The sequence below is a fragment of the Zeus faber genome, assembly GCF_960531495.2.
Source record: "Zeus faber genome assembly, chromosome: 3".
Lineage (NCBI taxonomy): Eukaryota > Metazoa > Chordata > Actinopteri > Zeiformes > Zeidae > Zeus > Zeus faber.
Genome location: NC_137190.1, coordinates 29,822,167 through 29,840,953, shown reverse-complemented (window position 1 = coordinate 29,840,953; position 18,787 = coordinate 29,822,167). Strand labels below are relative to the sequence as shown.

The window sequence follows — 18,787 nt, the reverse complement described above, 5'->3', positions numbered from 1 at the left end:
CTTTTATTGAAAATAATCCGTTTTCAATTGAAAAACAATCTATTTATTTATTTCACTAACTACATTTATATTTACATTTATTTATTCATGTATTTCCTCATTTATTTATTTAAAGAGATTTATTTCATAGAAACATATTTATTCATATATTTATTCATATATTTAATGTAGACTCAAATGGTGTTCCATAGCGCATGCCCACACTTAGTTTCCCGTCTTCTACCAACAACATGGCTCTCTCTCTCTCTCATTGATCTTCCACCATCTTGTTTTGTGTCTTGTCATTTTCAGTAAGAAGTGACACGATTTCATCATTAAAGCTAAAAACAATTATCTTCCTTTTTGCCACCGTGATTTGTGTTAATAAGTCATTTGGTGAGTGGTAGGTACTATCTCTTATCGCCAGTAAAATGCACGGCAGCAAAAGCAAGGAAAGAAAATGTGGAACGAGGCAAATTTGGTCCAAATGTAAATTTTAAAAATATACTTTCACTTTCTTTATCTTATCGAGCGGTTATGTTCCTAAATCACTGCATAGTTGTTAATTAATTTTCAGGATTACAGTCTATTTTTCTATGCTTGATTCCTCATCCGGGAATGGAAAATGTGTCAATTGTATGGAACAAGTGGGAAATACTATTTTTAATTTTAACATAAATACGTTTCACTTTCATACGCTTGTCCTGCTCGGAGAAATAGGAAATACACCTTCCTGACCACATGAGCATGAAAAAACCCCATCTAAATCAACTTTAAAAGTTCATAAAATTCCAAGTCGGGACATTCAATGTCACTCTTCAACGTTCCCATTGAGTCATTTGTTAAAAAAAAGGGGGGGGGGGGACCATTAAAGAAAATCAAATTGGTGATGACGGTCTTCAGAGTGGGTAAGTGAGACCATGAGTGAGCAGTCATTTCATGAAAGCGTTTTTTCCCCGCTCACCACTTTAAATACGAACAGCCCAAACACATCACGACTACAAATAATAAACCACACACCAAACGTCTTCCGTCTTCTCTGACTATTCGCGCCTGAGTAAAAAATAAAGAACGAAAAACAAAAACGTCAAGTCGCAGATTGGGTGGCCGTGGGCTGTTAACAATCTCAGCCCACGGCTGAACAAGTCGTGAAAAGTAGGGAAATAAAACGTCTCTGATGGAGATCCTGATTAAAACCATCAGCAGCAGCAGAGTCTCAGCAGAGTCTCTTGACAGGAGGATTTTCGGGTCTAGCGTTGCCGGTCGCGGAACTGGAGGTTGATGGGAGCGGCAGGGCAGAGCAGGCCGTGGGTTTTGGCTTTCACTTCGGCCGTGAGAGGAGACACGCCGATGTGGAACCTTTGAATGAGCTGGAAGACGACAAAACCCACACGTTAAAAAACAAAGCAAAAACAAAACAAAAAAAAAAAGCGCTCACAGTGGCCAGGTTGAAAATAAAACACGGTATTGTAGTTTTAGGGTACATTGTCAAGCTGTCAGTACCCTGTGAATTTTAAATTTTATATACCCTTATCAGTCCCACAATGGGGAAATATCTGACGTATCTAGGAGCAATGGGCTGCCATGTAGAGGCGCAAGGGGAGCAGTTAGGGGGTTAGGTGTCTTGCTCAAGGACACATCAGCACGCTACCAGGAGGAGCCGGGGATCCAACCAGCAACCATCTGCTTACTAGACGACCCGCTCTACCTCCTGAGCTACTGCCTCCCCAAGAAGACCACATTTGTACCATTTTCCGTACAAATTTGTCAATTTTTGGGACAAAATGGTCATTTGGTGCATTTTTTTCAATTTGGTCTGTTTTTCGGTCAAATTGATCCATTTTTACTAAAACCTACCAACACTCTACGGTCTCTATTGTATTTTCAAAGAATCTTATCATGCACGGCCCGCGCACAACTAAGCGTAAGAGCTCACCCGCGTGAGCGCCAGGTGCATCTCCAGCTCGGCTATTCTCCTGCCGATGCAGCTCCTGATGCCGTAGCCGAAGGGGATGGAGCCGAAGTTGTCCACGCGGTCCGTGGTGTCTTTCCTCACCCAGCGGTCGGGCCGGAAGTCCGAAGCGCTGAGGAAATTCTCCTCTTCCAGCGATGTGGAGTAGTGACAGAGGGCCAACTGTGTCTAACAGAGGGGCGGGGGGGTAGAAAATTGTATTGGCAAGTGGCTGAAGACCTATGACTTTTGCACGTGTTGAGAATATGAGAGTAATAGAACAAGCGAGAGCTGCATGAGTAATGCTGGCTCATGTTACATCTGGTTGCATGTCATGCTTTTGGCCAGTGTTCGGGGAGGAGCGGGCAGTGTCTTAAAACACGCACCACCCTCCTTCCCCTCCTTCTCCTCCTTCTCCTTCTCCTCCTTCTCCTTCTCCTCCTCCTCACTCACATCCGTTACGTAGCCCGGCGGCATTGTGTAAACCCCGCTTACCCCTTTGGGGATGAAGTAACCGCCCACCACCAAGTCATCCTGGGTAATCCGTCCGTTGCCAGGGAGAACTGGAAAAAGCCTGTTCCCGGGAGAGGCAACACAAAGAATGTTATTCACTAGCCCATACAGCCTATGCATTCCTCCTGTTTTTTTTTTTTTTTGTTGTTGCAAAGTTTTCATTCGAGAGGAAGGGAGAGGGGAAGAGAAGGGAAGTCGAGTGTCGTTGAGTGTCCACTTCGAGAAAATTAAAAACAAAACACTTAACTTCGCTCACTTCAAGTCACTCAGCGAGTAAAGAGGACGAGCCAAGTACCTGAGGGTCTCCTTCACCAGGCCCCGGATGAGCGGCAGGTGCGGTATGTCGTCCGCCGTGGCGAGCGTTTCGGATCCCAGGGTCTCGGCAATCTCGAGGTAGATCTGCTGCTGGGCGCACGGGTGGAGGGCCAGCAGGTAGCTCGCCCACGTCAACGTGAAGGATGTCTGGAGAATGGAATATAGAGAGAGGGGTGGATATGGTTTTAGTTATGAATAAAACCTTGAAAGCTTAAAACGATTGCAATGAGGGGTGGGCGATATCTAGTTTTATTGTTAAATCGTGATGTGTGACGACATATTGTCTGAGATTTTGTTCATCTTAATATTATGGTATACAGTAGTTATGGTATGTACCCAACAAAAAGGGTAAAGAAAGTTTAAGGAAAATATTGACACACTAGGGGATCTGTAATACACAGTAATACAGTAATGAAACAGCCACAAACTAAAATAATGTGCGCAAGAGGCAAGCAGCATATGCAAAAAAGTATAATGTGCAAAAGGTAATGCTAAATAAATACTGTTGTCTTAAGGCTGTGCTACAATTAGAAGTTATGCTACTTTCTGAACTTCATTCTAGAGTATACGGCACATAGACACCATAATACCATCTTGGATTATAAATATTGCGACTGTTGACACATGACTGACACTTTGTAATGCCTTGTATGACACCTTGTAGGCGTCCATCGGTGTCGCACAGGCCATTATTTTTATTACTTTCCTTTTCAAAAGATCCCTATGCATCCCGTGCCGCGTCATGTACGTTTCCCTGTTGCTTTCTGTTGTTATGGGGCTGTCAAAGTTAACGCGATAATAATATGTAAAACCCAAATTCGTTTTAACTTGAATTGGGTTTTTTTGGACCGTAGGGTTTTTTTTAAGGGGGATGCTTGGCACGAATGCTCGCTGTCTGATCTGTTTGTGGGTGTCTGTGTTCTTCACAATCACGTCAAGTCTGTAGTTGCCGCGGCAGAGTGACTGTGGCAGATGAGGGGGCGTGGTTAAGCCACAGTCTGCAGGTGATGGTGCTGGCTTCTTCCCGTCGCAGCGCAGCTGTACCGGCTCCACCTAATCAGCCAAATCAGCCTCATAAGCGCTGATTGGTCCGACCCAAACCGGCCCTGCACCACCTGCAGGGGCCTGGCACACGTCTCCTGGAATCAGAAGCACTACGGGAAGGAGAAGCAGGAGCACCACGGGAATGAGGAGGTGCCAGAGCATGGTGGGACTGACAGCCGTCTTGCCTCCGCCGACCGGCAGCCAACAGGAGGACCCACACGGGCTTCGCCGGGTCCCCAGTCTGTTCTGGCGCCCTGGAGGAGAATGGCTGGGGGTCTGCTGCGTACGCCCCCAGGACCCATGCAGCATTAGCCAGGCCCCAGCCCACCCGGGGCCCCGGAGGAGAGTGTCCAGGGGGCCGCACCTAGGACCCACACAGGATTCGACGGGACACTGGCCCCTCCCGGTGGCCTGGACAGTACTGGCCAGGGCTCTGCAGGGCTCACCGGTGCCGCAGGACGCCCCTGGTCTTCCCCCACAGTTCTCCTCCCATTGGCCCCGGGGAGGGCAGATGGCTACCAGACGAGTCCTACGCTGTCTCCCCTTCCTCTGCTGTACCCTAACCCCTGTTAGCTCGCTGGTCTGCTGCGTAGCGCGCACGGTGACACTGAGGAGACATTAGTGGTTGCTATGGGGTCAGGAGTGGAGGAGTCCCCACTGGGGTCTTACCTTGTCCCAGTGGTCTCCTCCACGGATGACTTTGACTCATCAGAGAAGTCGTGGGACGATATCCTATGCATGGCCTGAGCGGGTATTTAAAATTGATGGTGAACTGGTGTGCACAGGCGCCGCACTCAGTCATCTGTATTTCTCAGTGATTAGGGACAGGTTATATCAAGTGAACCGTGACACTCAGTTGTTGGTTCCGAAAAGCCGCCGAGAAAAGCTTTTCCAGGCAGCTCACCATAACCCGATGGCTTAGTGCCAATTGGTCAATTTTCCGGCTACACCGACCGTGCCATTGAGGCCCCTTCCCCAAATTGAGGTGCCATTCCAAAGACTTGGTATGGACCTCATCAGGCAGTTAGACCGCAGTGCCCGTGGGTATCCTTTTGTGTTGGTCCTAGTGGACTTTGCAACCCGGTACCCTAGGCGGTACCATTGCACAGTATTACAGCCAAAAGTGTGGCGCAGGCACTGTTTCAAGCCATCTCCTGAGTCGGGATTCTGAAGGAAATCCTGACCAACCGGGACACTACCTTCATGTCACATACACTTCGGGTATGTGACATAAAGCGGTTCAATAGGACGGCGAAGAACATGGTTGGTAAGTTTGTGCACGACGATGGCCGTAATTGGGATAAATGGTTGGACCCTTTGTTGTTTGTCGTGTGGGAGGTCAGACAGGGGTGGGGCGACGCAAATTTATCACCATAACCTCCTAAAGGAGTGCAAGGAGTGGGTGTCTGTGTCTGTGGCCACCCGGTGATCGAGGCGGGTGAGTTGGAACTGGAGGTTCCCAAAACGACCGATCCTACCCCGGCCCTTTCTAGTCACCGTCTTTCACCCAGCCACGGCACGGACTTGGCCACTTTACAACGGCAGTTTTCTGATGTCTTCTCCCCCCTAGCAGGCCGCACTTCCCTCATTCACCATCATGTGGAGACGACCCCGGGCGTGAAAGTATGCTCCCGTCTGTACCGTCTGCCCGAACATAAACGTAAAGTTGTGCAGGCAGAATTGTTTGTTTGACATGTCCGACTGATATAGCCATGACAATACAACATACTTTCTCTGCGTCTTTCTCACACACGCACACACACATCCCTGGCCAAATACCGGATACTTGTCTGTGCGGCGTCTGCAAAGAATACTCAAAATGAGCGGAAAAATCTATGTATATCAAAATCCGACTTTTAACAGATTCGCAAATGTAAAGATGTTAACTTTCACTGAACGTTCACGGAAACCTTGAACTCGAACACGATCAGTAAACATGTTAAGATGCTTCTAAAAAGCCGTCCTACGAGCGGTCTTAACATTTATATGCCTTATGTATGTTGTGCGGTCGCAGCAAGGTAGCAGACGCCAAATGTTGTAATAATCCATGGATGGTGCCATTATGCAAGTTTTTCATCTGCACACTTTTAAAATGATAAAATTTAAATTTTTCTTATGTGCCCGTGATAATCTCAGGCAATACCAAAGCAGTACCTTTGAGGATTTCTGGACAATATTTGCCAATGTTTTTGATTTCCAATAAACATATATTTGCAAGCATATTCGTCTACTCCCACATTGATGAGCGTACTAAACGCTTGAAAAATATCCCTTTACCGTTTATACATTTTGAACAGATAAAAAAATGTGATTAATTTGCGATTAATCGTGAATACTGTAAGTATGCATGTGATTAAACATTTTAATCAATTGACAGCCCTAGTAAAAACTGGACTTTTCTTTTTGAGAACATACTTCCGCTTATGCAGAGGGCGTCAGTTGAGTAGGCGATCATAATGAAATAGTTTGCTAGATCGTCGCTTAGGTTCACTCCCGCCGTGACCTGTTCGGCGCATTGGGTAGAGCGCTCGTCTTGCCCTGTCCGCACCATGTCCCATAAGCACGCCGAACTGAGCAGCCCCGGGATGGGAGCCTGCACCGCCTGTCTGCAGCGGCGGCTTGACCACACCCCCTTGGCCTGCCACAAACCCTGTCTGCGAAACAGCCCCATTATATCAAAGCCACAGTTCCGACAGACTCGTTCCATCACTCACCAAGTGATGGAACAAGGAGGAAATGACACCATTCAAATCCATTCAGCCATTCAAATTCAAATAATGTGGCACGGTGGCGCAGTGCATTGCACTGCTGCCTCACAGCAAGAAGGTCCTGGGTTGGATTCCTGCCTGGGGCGCTGTTGGCACCGTGCTCCGGCGGGTTATCTCCCAAATAGGAGCCTTTCTGTGTGGAGTTTGCATGTTCTCCCCGTGCTCACATGGGGTTTCCTCCACCTCACGTAAGTAGTCCACGAATGCTACCCGCTGCTCCTGGCTGTGCCCCCGGAGGAAGGACAAGCCAGGATGGGTTAAATGCAGAGGATCCATTTCACCGGCCACCATCAAAGCATGTGCATGTGTTGTAGTGTGGTGTGTTGTGTGACGAATAAAGACTGTTTCTATGTTTCTATTTTCTTCTTTCAAATCCTCCGGCTTCTGTATGGGCGAAGTTGGAAAGCGATACGTCCATACCTCATGAGGGACGCAACAAGTTCTGGTTCAGGTGCCTGTCATCTCTTGTCTTGACTACTGCAACACTCTTCTGGCTGGAATACCTGCCTCTTCCATCAGACCTACCACGAGAATGTTAAGCTATGACTGTGACATACAGTTGGATTGATGTGCCTTGTATGAAACTTTGTAGAGCCTTGTAAGACACTTTGTAACGCCTTGTATGACACTTTGTCTTCTGGCTGGACTACCTGCCTGTTCCATCAGACCGCTACAGTGCAGCCAGAACGCAAAAGTTGTCTAGTGCTCAGCCAACCAAAAACCGCTCAGGTCACTCCCCTTCTTCAAACACGTCACTGGCTTCACATCTCTCCTTGGATCAAATTTAGGATGCCGGTGTTCTCCTACAAGGCGGTCCATCGAACTGCTCCTTCATATCTCCAATCACTGGTCAGGTTCCAGACTCCGACACGTTCGCTCCTCCCCCACTATGTGGTCTCAGGGGTCGTTCATCCCAGTCCTGACTCTTCACATCCCTGGTGCCCCGTTGGCGGAATGAGCTCCCCCCCCCCCCCCCCCCCATGTCAGAACGGCTGAGTCGCTCCCCATCTTCCGCCGCAGACTCAAGACCCATCTCTTCAGACAACACCTTGACCCTTCTTGAGGGACCTGTTTACCCCATGAGCATTTCATTACTCTTTACTCTTCCTACATACTTTCCTTTAAAAATAACCTCTCTAATTCTGCTAGGGCTCAGCAACTCATCTCTAGAGAATGTTTGGCTGTGACGAGAGAATGTCTAGCTGTAATGTAACATAATCAAGTCAGAAATGTGGCACATTTCCCGTTCCTCACAAGGTAGTCCCCAGAGGCTGTATTGTACGCCTAATGGCCACATTTTACGATTTTAAAATAATTAAATGTCTCTCATGCACCATCTCATGCCTCATGCATTATCCACCATCCCTACTTATTTACTCATCCACCCCCCTCCATTTGGCAGGATCTAACCTCAAAGAAAGCCCTTGTGCCCACTCTGAATGGACCCTAAAGGTCAGTGTGAGGTCTGCGTCTCCCAGAGGATCCACTAGAAAAGAAGTCTCTCGCAAAAAAGAAAAAAGTCTCTTCTTCTCCCCCCTCCTGTCTCCCCTACCCACTCTCCGTTTCACCCTAATAAGCCCCAGCTGGCACCGCAGCGGCAGACCGCCGAAACCCGGAGACTTACACAAACAACGAGAGAGGCAGATCATTTCAAAATAAATATAAACCAAATAAATACAATAAAATAAATAAAAAACATTTGTACAACAACCTGAAGTGTGGATTTGAGACAGACAGACAGACATTTAAAAAAAACAACTGTATATTCTGTTCAAGAGATTTTTGACTTTTACCCCACTACATTTTAAAAAGCAAATATCTGTACTTTTCATTCTACTACATTTCTAACACCGTCGCGTTACTTTTTAAGTAGTAATGTATATATAAGTAAGCATTTCTTGTATGCATATTCTTCTATGCATGAGCTTTATCCTTTATACTGTATTATATGCTCTGTTATATCAACACACCAGATCTGACAAGTACTTTAATTTTAATACTTTTAGTTCAGTGTAGTACTTTTGCTTTTATGAGAGTCATTGTGTCTTGTATTGTATTTGTACTTTTATTTAAGGGAAAGGTCTGAGCACTTTTTCCACCACCGCTCTCTGTTCCCGACACAGCGTCCCACGTGTCTTCCACAAGGTGTCTCCCCCTCCGCCCTCCTCCCACCTCCCCACCGCCTCCCCCATCTCACCTCTGCCCGGCCTGTGCTATAACTCTGGCTGTGGCTAACACGTCCTGACAGTTCCTGTGTGAGCTGTGAGAAGCCGAAACGCGCCACGAGGTCAGGTAATGGCTCTGCCGATCCCCCGACCCCCCGCCAGCATGTGGCCGTTGCAACAAGTTCAACAAAAACACACACCACACACACCCTTTCATCCTGCGGCCGCCAACTCCCTGGACGCCCATAAGTCCAACTAATTTGACAGTACTCACAACAGATTGGGGCCATAATGAGAATTTCTTTCTTTCTCCGGTGTGAGTGCGCACACACACACACACACACACACACACACACACTGACACACACGGACACACACGGACACACACGGACACACAAAACCCTTTTGTCCTTTTTTCAGTATAGTCACATCAGGACATTGATAACACTTTATGGGGCGGTTTTGTGGCCTAATCTGAGACTAAATCACACTTTTAATCTCGACTAATTGAAATGGCCTATCTCAGACATGATTTAAAATAGTCTCAGACTTGCCCTGGCCCTGAATTAATCCTACTTGAATGAATCCAGAATTAAAAAATGTCTTTCCCAGACCTTGTTTGATTTGTAAATGAATTAGTCCGTGACTAGGAAGTCCTAGGCTAAGGTCATTCAAGACTAGTCAGCTCCTTCTGTCTGGACTTCGTGCAGGGTCTTAGTCCTGATAATCAATTTTCTCTTTCCTTGAGGTCTAACTGGAAGCCCACATCATTTCCGAGATAGAGCAAAGAAAAACCAAAGATAAACCGTTCAAAGATAAACCTGCCTCTGGCCAGGTTTAATTCAAGCCTTCACTGAGACCCAGATGAGCTATAATTTTCCTTCCGCAATCATGTGTTTAAACCGAGACTAGGGCAAATCCGAGACCATTTGTTAAACTGTGACTGAGAGGGGCCATTTCAGTTAGGGTTAGATTAAAAGTGTGATTCAGTCTGAGGTTAGGCCTAATCCGCGTCCGTGAAACCACCCTTAAGTGTCGTACCCAGAGAGGTATATCCATCCTCAGCTCGTTTTTCCAGGTGGTGACTGTTGCTCCTTTCCACGGCAAACCTGATCCAACTTGTCTCATTACGCTGAGACAAATTGAAGTAATGATATGAAAATAATATTTCACACTCACCCATACACACACCTCTAACACAGCTGTCTGGTAAGGGGTAGGGGGGCCCCCCTGTGCAGATCTCACAGACAGAGACAAATGAAAAGAAACTAAATCTGAGTGAGAACTACTTTGTCAGTGGGATACTGTGTAACCCCCTTGGTTCACTGCTCTGACCCGACGCTGGCACGGCTACACAGGCATTGATGTGGCGCCAGAAACCCAAGCCCTGAAATGCATCTCTGACACAGACACAGCCACACACACTTTGTCAACGAAGCTCTATCTATAGATGTAGACCAGCACTTCCCCCTAACACCTGCATACACACACTTTTCCATCCAGAAGGCATAAGCGCACACACACCCCCACGCACACGCGCACATACTGTGTCGACCCCCGCCAGCAGCATCTCCGTCATGTTGGCGTAGATCTCCTCAGGTTCATCTCCTTGGTAACAGCATGTGTGTGAGCAGTCCTCCCTTGACTTCCTCCCCCCGTGCCAGCTGGGCCTTGATCTGCCCAGCCTCTTATCAACATGGATCTGGCCTGGGGGCAGACACGAGAGAGAGAGAGAGAGAGGAGAGAGAGAGAGAGAGAGAGAGAGAGAGAGAGAGAGAGAGAGAGAGAGAGAGGAGAGAGAGAGAGAGAGAGAGAGAGAAGAGAGAGAGAGAGAGAGAGAGAGAGAGAGAGAGAGAGAGAGAGAGAGAGAGTAGAGAGAGAGAGAGAGAGAGATGAGAGAGAGAGAGAGAGAGAGAGAGAGAGAGAGAGAGAGAGAGCGAAAGAATGGTTAAGGAAGTGTGGAGCGGGAAGGAAGGGTTATGTAACAGACAGGCCTCTCCAAAGCCATGTGGCAGGACAGATGAAGATCTCTGTGCAAATTCTATTTTGTTTGTGGCTCAATTTACTTAATAGCTGTTATTTGTTGTTTTTATAATTTTTGTCTTTTATTTCAAAGTGTTGCTGTTTTTCATTATGTTCAAAAAAGACCACCAAGAAAGTACCACTGTCACAGTTGTATTTCTATGTCACGTGGCCACAATTGGAACCTTCTTCAATTGAAATGGAAAAAAATGCTGCAAAAACCAAAATGGAGAAAAAGTGTCTATTAAAAATATATCTGGGGGGAAAAAAAAAAAACATAGAAAAAAACCCCAATGTTTTTCGGTCTCATTTGTTTCAAGGAGTAAGAATGACAGCAGTTTGTGAAAAAGTTCAGCAAGTGCAGGGTTGTGAGAGAGTTTAAAGCAATGGTCTTAAACTCAAATGACCTGTGGGCCACTGGATGGATTGAGTTCTCCTGGGGTGTTGAACATCAAGGGAAAAATAAACAGTTCCAAGTTAGTGAATTGGCTAATAAATAAATAGATTGATTATATGGTTATTAACCATAAACAGTAAACCTCTGTATCAACAATTCACATTCTGACAAAAATAGGAAATAATTATTATGAATGATTTGAAATAATTTCATACAATACAATGAAATATCGTTTTTTAAAAAGGCTGTTAAAAATAGTAGACATGCAAGTCCTTAAAAAAACATTGCTATATTCTATTTTATTCAGTTTTATATTGAAAATTTAAAACATTAAGTAAAATTGTATGCATTAATTAAGGAAATTAGTATTGATTTTATGGCCAGATTTAACAATGTATTATAAACATGTCGTGGGTTGTATCAAATTGTGTGGTTGGCTGGATGTGGCTGTCGTGCATGTAGTTTGAGACCTCTGGTCTAAAGCCTGTTTCGCACCAAATCCGACGGACGACAAGAACAGACTAGAAGTCATTCAGTCCGAAGCAGAGTCGGATTCCGCACACGGAAAGTTATGACACGCTACGGTGCAGAATTTCCGCGTTGGCTCAAGGCTCCAGGATGTGTTCAAATTTTGGGCTTAAAACTAAGTCACATAAATTAGACGTTATTAATGTTAACCCTTAGAAGTTACCATAACCCCTATGAATAAAATGTATTTTTACATAAGCCGATCAGCCACGACATTAAACCCACTGACAGGTGAAGTGAATAACATTGATCATCTCGTTCCAGTGGCACCTGTCAAGGAGTGGGATATATTCGGCGGCAAGCGAACAGTCACTTCTTGAAGTTGATGTGTTGGAAGCAGGAAAAATGGGTAAACGTAAGGATCTGAGTGACTTTGACAAGGACCAAATTGTGATGGCTAGACGACTGGGTCAGAGCATCTCCAAAACAGCAGGTCTTGTGGGGTGTTCCCAGTATGCAGTGGTTAGTACCTACCAAGAGTGGTCCAAGGAAGGACAACCAGTGAACCGGCAACAGGGTCATGGGCGCCCATGGTTCATTGATGCGTGTGGGAAGCTAAGTCTAGCCTGTCTGGTTTGATCCCACAGAAGAGCTACTGTAGCACAAATTGCCAAAAAAGTTAATGCTGCTATGATAGAAAGGTGTCAGAACACACAGTGCATCACAGCTTGCTGTGTATGGGGCTGCGTAGCTGCAGACCAGTCACAGTGTCCATGCTGACCCCTGTCCACCACTGAAAGCTCCTACAATGGACACGTGAGCGTCAGAACTGGACCATGGAGCAATGGAAGAAGGTGGCCTGGTCTGATGAATCACGTTTTCTTCTACATCAGGTGGACAACTGGTGCGTGTGCGTCGTTTACTTGGGGAAGAGACGGCACCAGGATGCACTGTGGGAAGAAGGCAAGCCAGTGTGATGCTCTGGGCAATGTTCTGCTGGGAAACCTTGGGTCCTGGCGTTCATGTGGATGTTACTTTGACACGTAGCACCTACCTAAACATTGTTGCAGTACACCCCTTCATGGCAATGGTATTCCCTGATGGCAGTGGCCCCTTTCAGGGGGCAGGGTGCCTTACAGGAATGGTTTGAGGAACATGACAAAGTCCAAATTACCCAGATCTCAATCTGATGGAGCATCTGTGGGATGAGCTGGAACAACAAGCCCGATCCATGGGGGCTCCAGCATCTTCCAGGACTTAAAGGATCTGCTGCGAACGTCTTGGTGATACCACAGGACACCTTCAGAGGTCTTGTGGAGTCCATGCCTCGGCGGGTCAGAGCTGTTTTGGCAGCACGGGGGGGAGCTACGCAATATTAGGCAGGTGCTTTTAATGTTGTGGCTGATCAGTGTATTTGAATTGTGTGAATTATTTTTTTTCTTTTTCACACCTTGCAAACAATATATAAAGCAAATTTTTAAAATTTCTAGCTTAGAAAACGACTTAATGTTGACCTGGAAAAAACAAGCCATCTCATTTTCTGAGATATTTTGTGATGCCAAACTAAGACACAGTTCATCCGAATGCCACTAGGGAGGAGGATCCGACTGTCAGATGCGGATACGCGTTCTGTGTGAAGGGAGCCCTAATCCATCTCAATTTAATTGACAAACCTTTAAATATGATTAAATTCTAGCTTTCTTTTTATGTTATTTCTTGCATTCATTCAGAATATCTCATGGTAAGAGCTAACAAAAAAGCTTAGATTAGAAGAGATTGTTTTTGTTATTTTTACTGTAGTGTGGAATTCTGCCTCTATTGATAGTGAACATATCCATCAAGATCAATCGCCTGTTGCTATAACTTACATGTCCATCAAATCATCAGAAATGTTGGTTAATCCATCTTGGAGCAAAAAAAAAGTAATAATTTAAACAAAAGCACATATCAAATCTTAATATACTGTAATTGTAAACGTTTTTTTTTTTGCAAATGCAAATTTGCAAACTACTTACTGAATTGGAAAAGGCCGTCCCAGGAGTTGCAGAACTCCTCCCAAGGTTTGGGGATGATGGGTCGCAGCCACTTGGGGATGGCCCCGGCATACATGGTGGTCTTGAAGGAGCTGAACATAAGGTGCAAGGCACTGATGTAATCTTGCGTCTCCTTGGGAATCTTGTCCTCCAGGCAACCCAGTCGACACTCGTACAAAATGGCGGCCACGCCTGTATAAGGAGAGGTGGAGAAAATGTTTGACAAATGATATTATACAGGAAAAAGGAGCTTCTGTAATGCTTATTTTGTTCAGTTTTTAAAAGGAAGCAAGGAGGTCAAATGTTTTTAGCCTTAGATGTCACAACGTGGTGATGTTTCTACCAGTTGCTTATGGAATGCCGTTGTTTGTCAAGTGGCACCGTGTGGCAGTCCAGCGTCTGAACCCGTTGAAATGGAGCTTTCCAATGTTTTCTTTGCCCTCCCTTTGCAGGCTCCCCCCTCCTCTTAAATTCCACACTCCTTCCCCTTTATCTACCCCGTGCCTATCCATTTCAAAATTAATCCCCCCACCCTCCGCCTCAACGTCACCTCGCCCTCCCCACGCAGCCGTTATTTTTGCTAACCGATCCCGCGGAGCTTTATGAAAACACGTGCGATGCGTGTTCTTCGCCATGAACCGATGAGCGACCTACCCTCCATGGCGTACTTGAAGAAGAGGTCGTTGACGTTGTGCACGGTGGCGCCGTCGGCCTGGCGCAGGACGCGGACCCTCTCCACCAGGTCGTCCACCACGCGGTTGACGTCGTCGGAGAAGACGGCCACGTCTCGCGGCCGCATGATGAGCTGCCGGAGGACGCTACGCATCTTCAGCCATTCCTCCCCCTCGCTGGAAAGGAGGAACGCGTGAGCCCTGCACTCCGATCTCCAAATCACACTGTATCTCATCATTCAGCACAACTGGGAAGACCTTCGTTCCCTTCGGCCCCCCTGTAATGGGGTATGAACGAGTCGGCACAAAGCAGAAAGCGTTGCAGGCTGGCCAGTATTTCAGGGGTCGCTTACACAAAGGTGATAGCAGAGATAACACTTTGAAAAAAAGTGAGAGAATTCGCAAAGTAATGCTTTATAGCCGCTTTTCATCCTCAATTCCATCGCTATGCCGAGGACTTTTTAGAACAAGCTCAGTCTGCTTCTCCTTTGGCGCTATAAATACATCCCAGACTCTTCCTTTTGGTCTCAAACCAAGTGCTTAAGTGCCTGTGCGGTATATTAAAGATGACAAGTTAGAAATGGGGTGTAATTTTGTAAAGTGCTGTCAGATGCGATAATACAGGCCCCGATTAAAGTTCTCGCTGCAGATATCTAGACGCCCCGTCCAAAAAAGGCGTCTGCCGGGGACAGTGTGCCAACAGGCTGCCAAACTCTCAACTACTTCAGCGCGAGAACGATCGGAGGCTCATCGGGGAACGAGTACCGCGAGATAAAAGACAGGCTTTTCCGCTCTAGTGTTGGAAAGAAAGGCTCCGGGGTTAACAGAACCAAGGCTTAATCTGGCCCTCGGTGCTGTGAAGTGCCTGTGAATCGGTGCTCAGTTCCCCCAAAGCATTTGGGGGAATTTCACTTTGAGGAACTGATTTTAACCAAAGCCATTGGATAAATGGACAACAACTTTAACTTATGTTTGAGAATGCCTTTTGATATAATTTCCACCCACGTAAATGTGGTCATATTTTAGGTTTGAGCCGTCTACGGTGCGTGGTGTCTCCTGTGTTCAAGTCATGGCCGAAAATATTGGCATCCTTGCATCAAAAAAATAAAAATACACTTTTTTTTTTTTTTCACTGGTTATAGTACAGACCCCTATACAGAAATGACATTGACCAAAATTATTGAGACCCTAGATGTAATATTAGGTAGCACGGTGTTTTGGGTCATTGTCCTGCTGGAAGAACAATGACCTTCAACAGAGACACAGCTTTGGTCACAGGACATTCGCCCAGAAGGTTTTTGGCTTGTTTGGGAGTGTTTTGGCGAAATGGACTCTCTTGTGCCTCTCTCTCAGCAGTGGGGTCCTTCTTGGTTTCCTACCCTCTCCGAACCGCCTTTCGTTGAGTCGGCGTTGGACGTACCTCCTCAGAGAATTCTCCGCATTATCTATTATTATTTGGGACAGTATTTTCTACCATGTACAAAATTCCAACTCGGTACCAGATACTTCTAATTCGGTCAGTCTGCATTTTCATGTGGCTCAAAGGTTACTCACGCAGAAATGAGGCCTGTGGCTCGGCCCCTTATGTCTCTGTATTCCTTCCAGGACTCCATGTTGGCCCGCTGAGGGGCCACACCCTCGGCCCTCAACACCTGGGCCACCAGATCACGATCTGCGATGGATACGACCAGCTGGGGCCCAAAGTGGGATTTGAAGATTTTCCCATACTTCTGTCTGTGCTCCATCTGTACAATAGAGGCCAAAGTGAGAGCAATTGAGTACATTAAGGAGACAGCTGAATGACTATGTGAATAAAAAAAAGTATCCTTGATATACATTTGGAGCAAATCCAAGCCTGGCTTGACATCTAACTTTCCCAACTAGGTGTCACATTTCAGTGACTATACCAAATAGACCACAAGCCTCTTAAAAACAGTATGAATTTGCCTCAATGAAGCATATGAATTTACTCATTATAAATATCCATACTACAAAAGGCTCCTATTGTCCATTGCATATCCTTTGGCTGCACACAGGATTTCATAAGAAATGGAGGGTGATGAGGGGTGAAGAGCCAGGCTACATAACTGCTTCACATAACCGCTTCCATAACAGTATGATTTACTCATGCCTCAATTGATTACTCTGGGTAGGTTTGAAAAGACAGACAGACACTTATCTTGCACCAAAGCGCTTTTGCATAATAACAGAGACAGTTCCCCTTTTTTGTATTGTTTTACTCCATGCTTTTATACTCCAAACAGAAGCTCAGAATGAATGCTCATGCAACTTGGTACACAATAATCTGAAGCACGGTGCAGCGAAATGAAGGGTAAACTCCCAAGGCTGTGCAAAACCAAAAGTAGGAAGAACAAATATATAATCGACATCTAAATTATAAAAAAAACTATGGAAAACATGTATATATTGACGAAAATAAAAACAAAAAATAACCATAAGAAAAATGAATATGTATGTATAGTATGCAAACGTGTTGACTGATGATAATAATAACAATGTACACTGCATGTGACCAAGAATATTGAATGTTGCGGTGCGTTTACAGAGCGTCATGGTTAAACTTCAATAAAAAGGCGCAGTACTGCGCACTGGACGGAGTCAGCTGCTGGTGCGCTTTTACGCGTGCATGCGGTTGGGAAAAAAAAAACCGGTTTTGCTCCTGGAGCGAAAGAAACAACATTCAAGTTCGCCAACAACGACAAAAGGCAGAGTTGCTCTGGAACATTTGCAGGACGCCACAACATAAAAGAAACCGCAGACTAACCCCAAAGACAAACCGAACCACGACGTTACCTGTATTTGATGGATTTTGCTGAAGCCATCCCGATAGAAAAACTCAATGAAATTGCCAACGGCGCTGGGTCCGGGCATCTCCTTCAGGGACTTGATCCTGGTGTTGGTGCCACCCACGGTGCTGGGTGAGAGCAGAGCTGCGGGCTCTTCTTCGGCGGAAATCCGCAGCGCGTCGCTGGCCGCCGACTTGTGCAGGGCGCGCAGAGCCGCGGAGAAGTGCTTATTGGGAGACTTTTTGGCGCACAAGTTCGCAATGTTACTCAGAACGGCCATTATAAAAAAATTTAAAAAAAAAACTAAAACAAACAGCAACAACAATAATAAAATAATAATAACAACAACAACAAGAATAATTATAATAATAATAAATAAACAAATAAAAACACTTTTCAAATTTCCTCTCAAACTTTTGAACAGCTTGGAGGAAAGGCAACGAGAAAACCCGACAAGCTCAATTCCCAATTCACATCTGCTGCATGTTCCCGCACGTGTGGTGGTGCTGGATGGTGCCGGACACTTGGGAAGAGTTGTTGCTTGTGCAACGCCAGCGATGGCAGAGGATTGGGCGCCGGCCTGGAAAAGGAGGCAGGGATACGTTCTGTATTCGGGTGTGGGCGTTTCCCCGGCAGCGGCTCAGACAACGTGCCCGGAGCGGTGACGTCACCAATCAATCAATCTGGGGGGTCCGGGGTCCGTGGGAGAGAGAGGGAGAGGGGGGGGGGGGTTAGACCACTTTGGAGCTTTCTTTTCTCCCAGCTTTTGTTTGCTGACGTTCTTCATCCACCACTTACGACAATAACCCACACACACGACGAGGCTTTTTGCTCGTTACATGTTGATTAGCGGAGGTTACAAACGCCTCGGCATTTCCCGGGAGTGGGGTTCTTTCAATACGCCAAGACGTCCTAAAGATCCGATCAAATCATTTGATTTGACACAGGGTGCATTTTTCTCTGGGGGAGTCCCCCCATTAAATAAATCCTCCCTTTTTTTTTTTTCTTTTTTAATGTTAATGGGTTAAATACTCATGATGCTTCACACCAACCCCCATCACTACAGTTTGGAGAGCCGCTACTTCCCTCTCCTACAATAAGACCACAGGCTGAGTCACAAGCCCACTACAGAACTCAATGAGGGGTTTTTGTCTGAACGTTTCTCAAGTAAAAGAAGGGTGAATAAAGCAAAACAGGCCTGTATGCCGATGGGGCTACTCAAGGTGGAGGGGGTGGTCTCACTAGGCTGTTGCCACACTATAGTTCAGGGACAAGCCTGGCTGGGCAGAGGTGGCCATTTTCCCACACTCGCCCCTCTTGGCAGCTGGCATGAGGCACCAGGCTGTGGATTTTCCGACTTCCGGACAAGGGATAAGGGAAGTCCATCTTCTCATTCCATCTCCCCATTTCCATCTCTGGCTCATACTCGTGCCAACTCCACATAAAAAAAAAAAGAAAAAGACTCAGAGCCCCCCATACAGCTTTCATTAAGTGACGAAAAACCCATTTCACGCTTATATGATGTCTCAGCTTGGTTAAAATAAAAGGAAAAGAGTGATGGCTGAAAACTTTGTTTGAAAATCATCTTGGACACCATGAATGGTTATAAAGTCTGTCTTTTTTAGAAACTATATATAGAAAAAAACAAAACAAA

The 18,787-nt window shown here is 46.0% G+C and overlaps 1 protein-coding gene across 1 annotated transcript in view; it reads right to left on the bottom strand.

Moving 5' to 3' along the window:
• Nucleotides 1-17,413, bottom strand: part of cyp27c1 (cytochrome P450, family 27, subfamily C, polypeptide 1) — a gene marked incomplete at its 5' end in the record, with an annotated part of 17,839 nt that extends 426 nt beyond the window's left edge. Inside the window, 12 exon segments of the mRNA XM_079997335.1 lie at nt 1-1,349; nt 1,916-2,119; nt 2,426-2,504; nt 2,739-2,905; nt 10,282-10,334; nt 10,337-10,354; nt 10,357-10,413; nt 10,416-10,442; nt 13,638-13,847; nt 14,310-14,503; nt 15,881-16,071; nt 17,141-17,413. The exon segment at nt 1-1,349 is cut by the window's left edge and continues 426 nt beyond it. Of these exon segments, the coding sequence (XP_079853461.1) occupies nt 1,230-1,349; nt 1,916-2,119; nt 2,426-2,504; nt 2,739-2,905; nt 10,282-10,334; nt 10,337-10,354; nt 10,357-10,413; nt 10,416-10,442; nt 13,638-13,847; nt 14,310-14,503; nt 15,881-16,071; nt 17,141-17,413 (1,593 nt within the window). The 3' untranslated portion in view covers nt 1-1,229.
• Between the last annotated feature and the right edge of the window lie 1,374 nt (nt 17,414-18,787).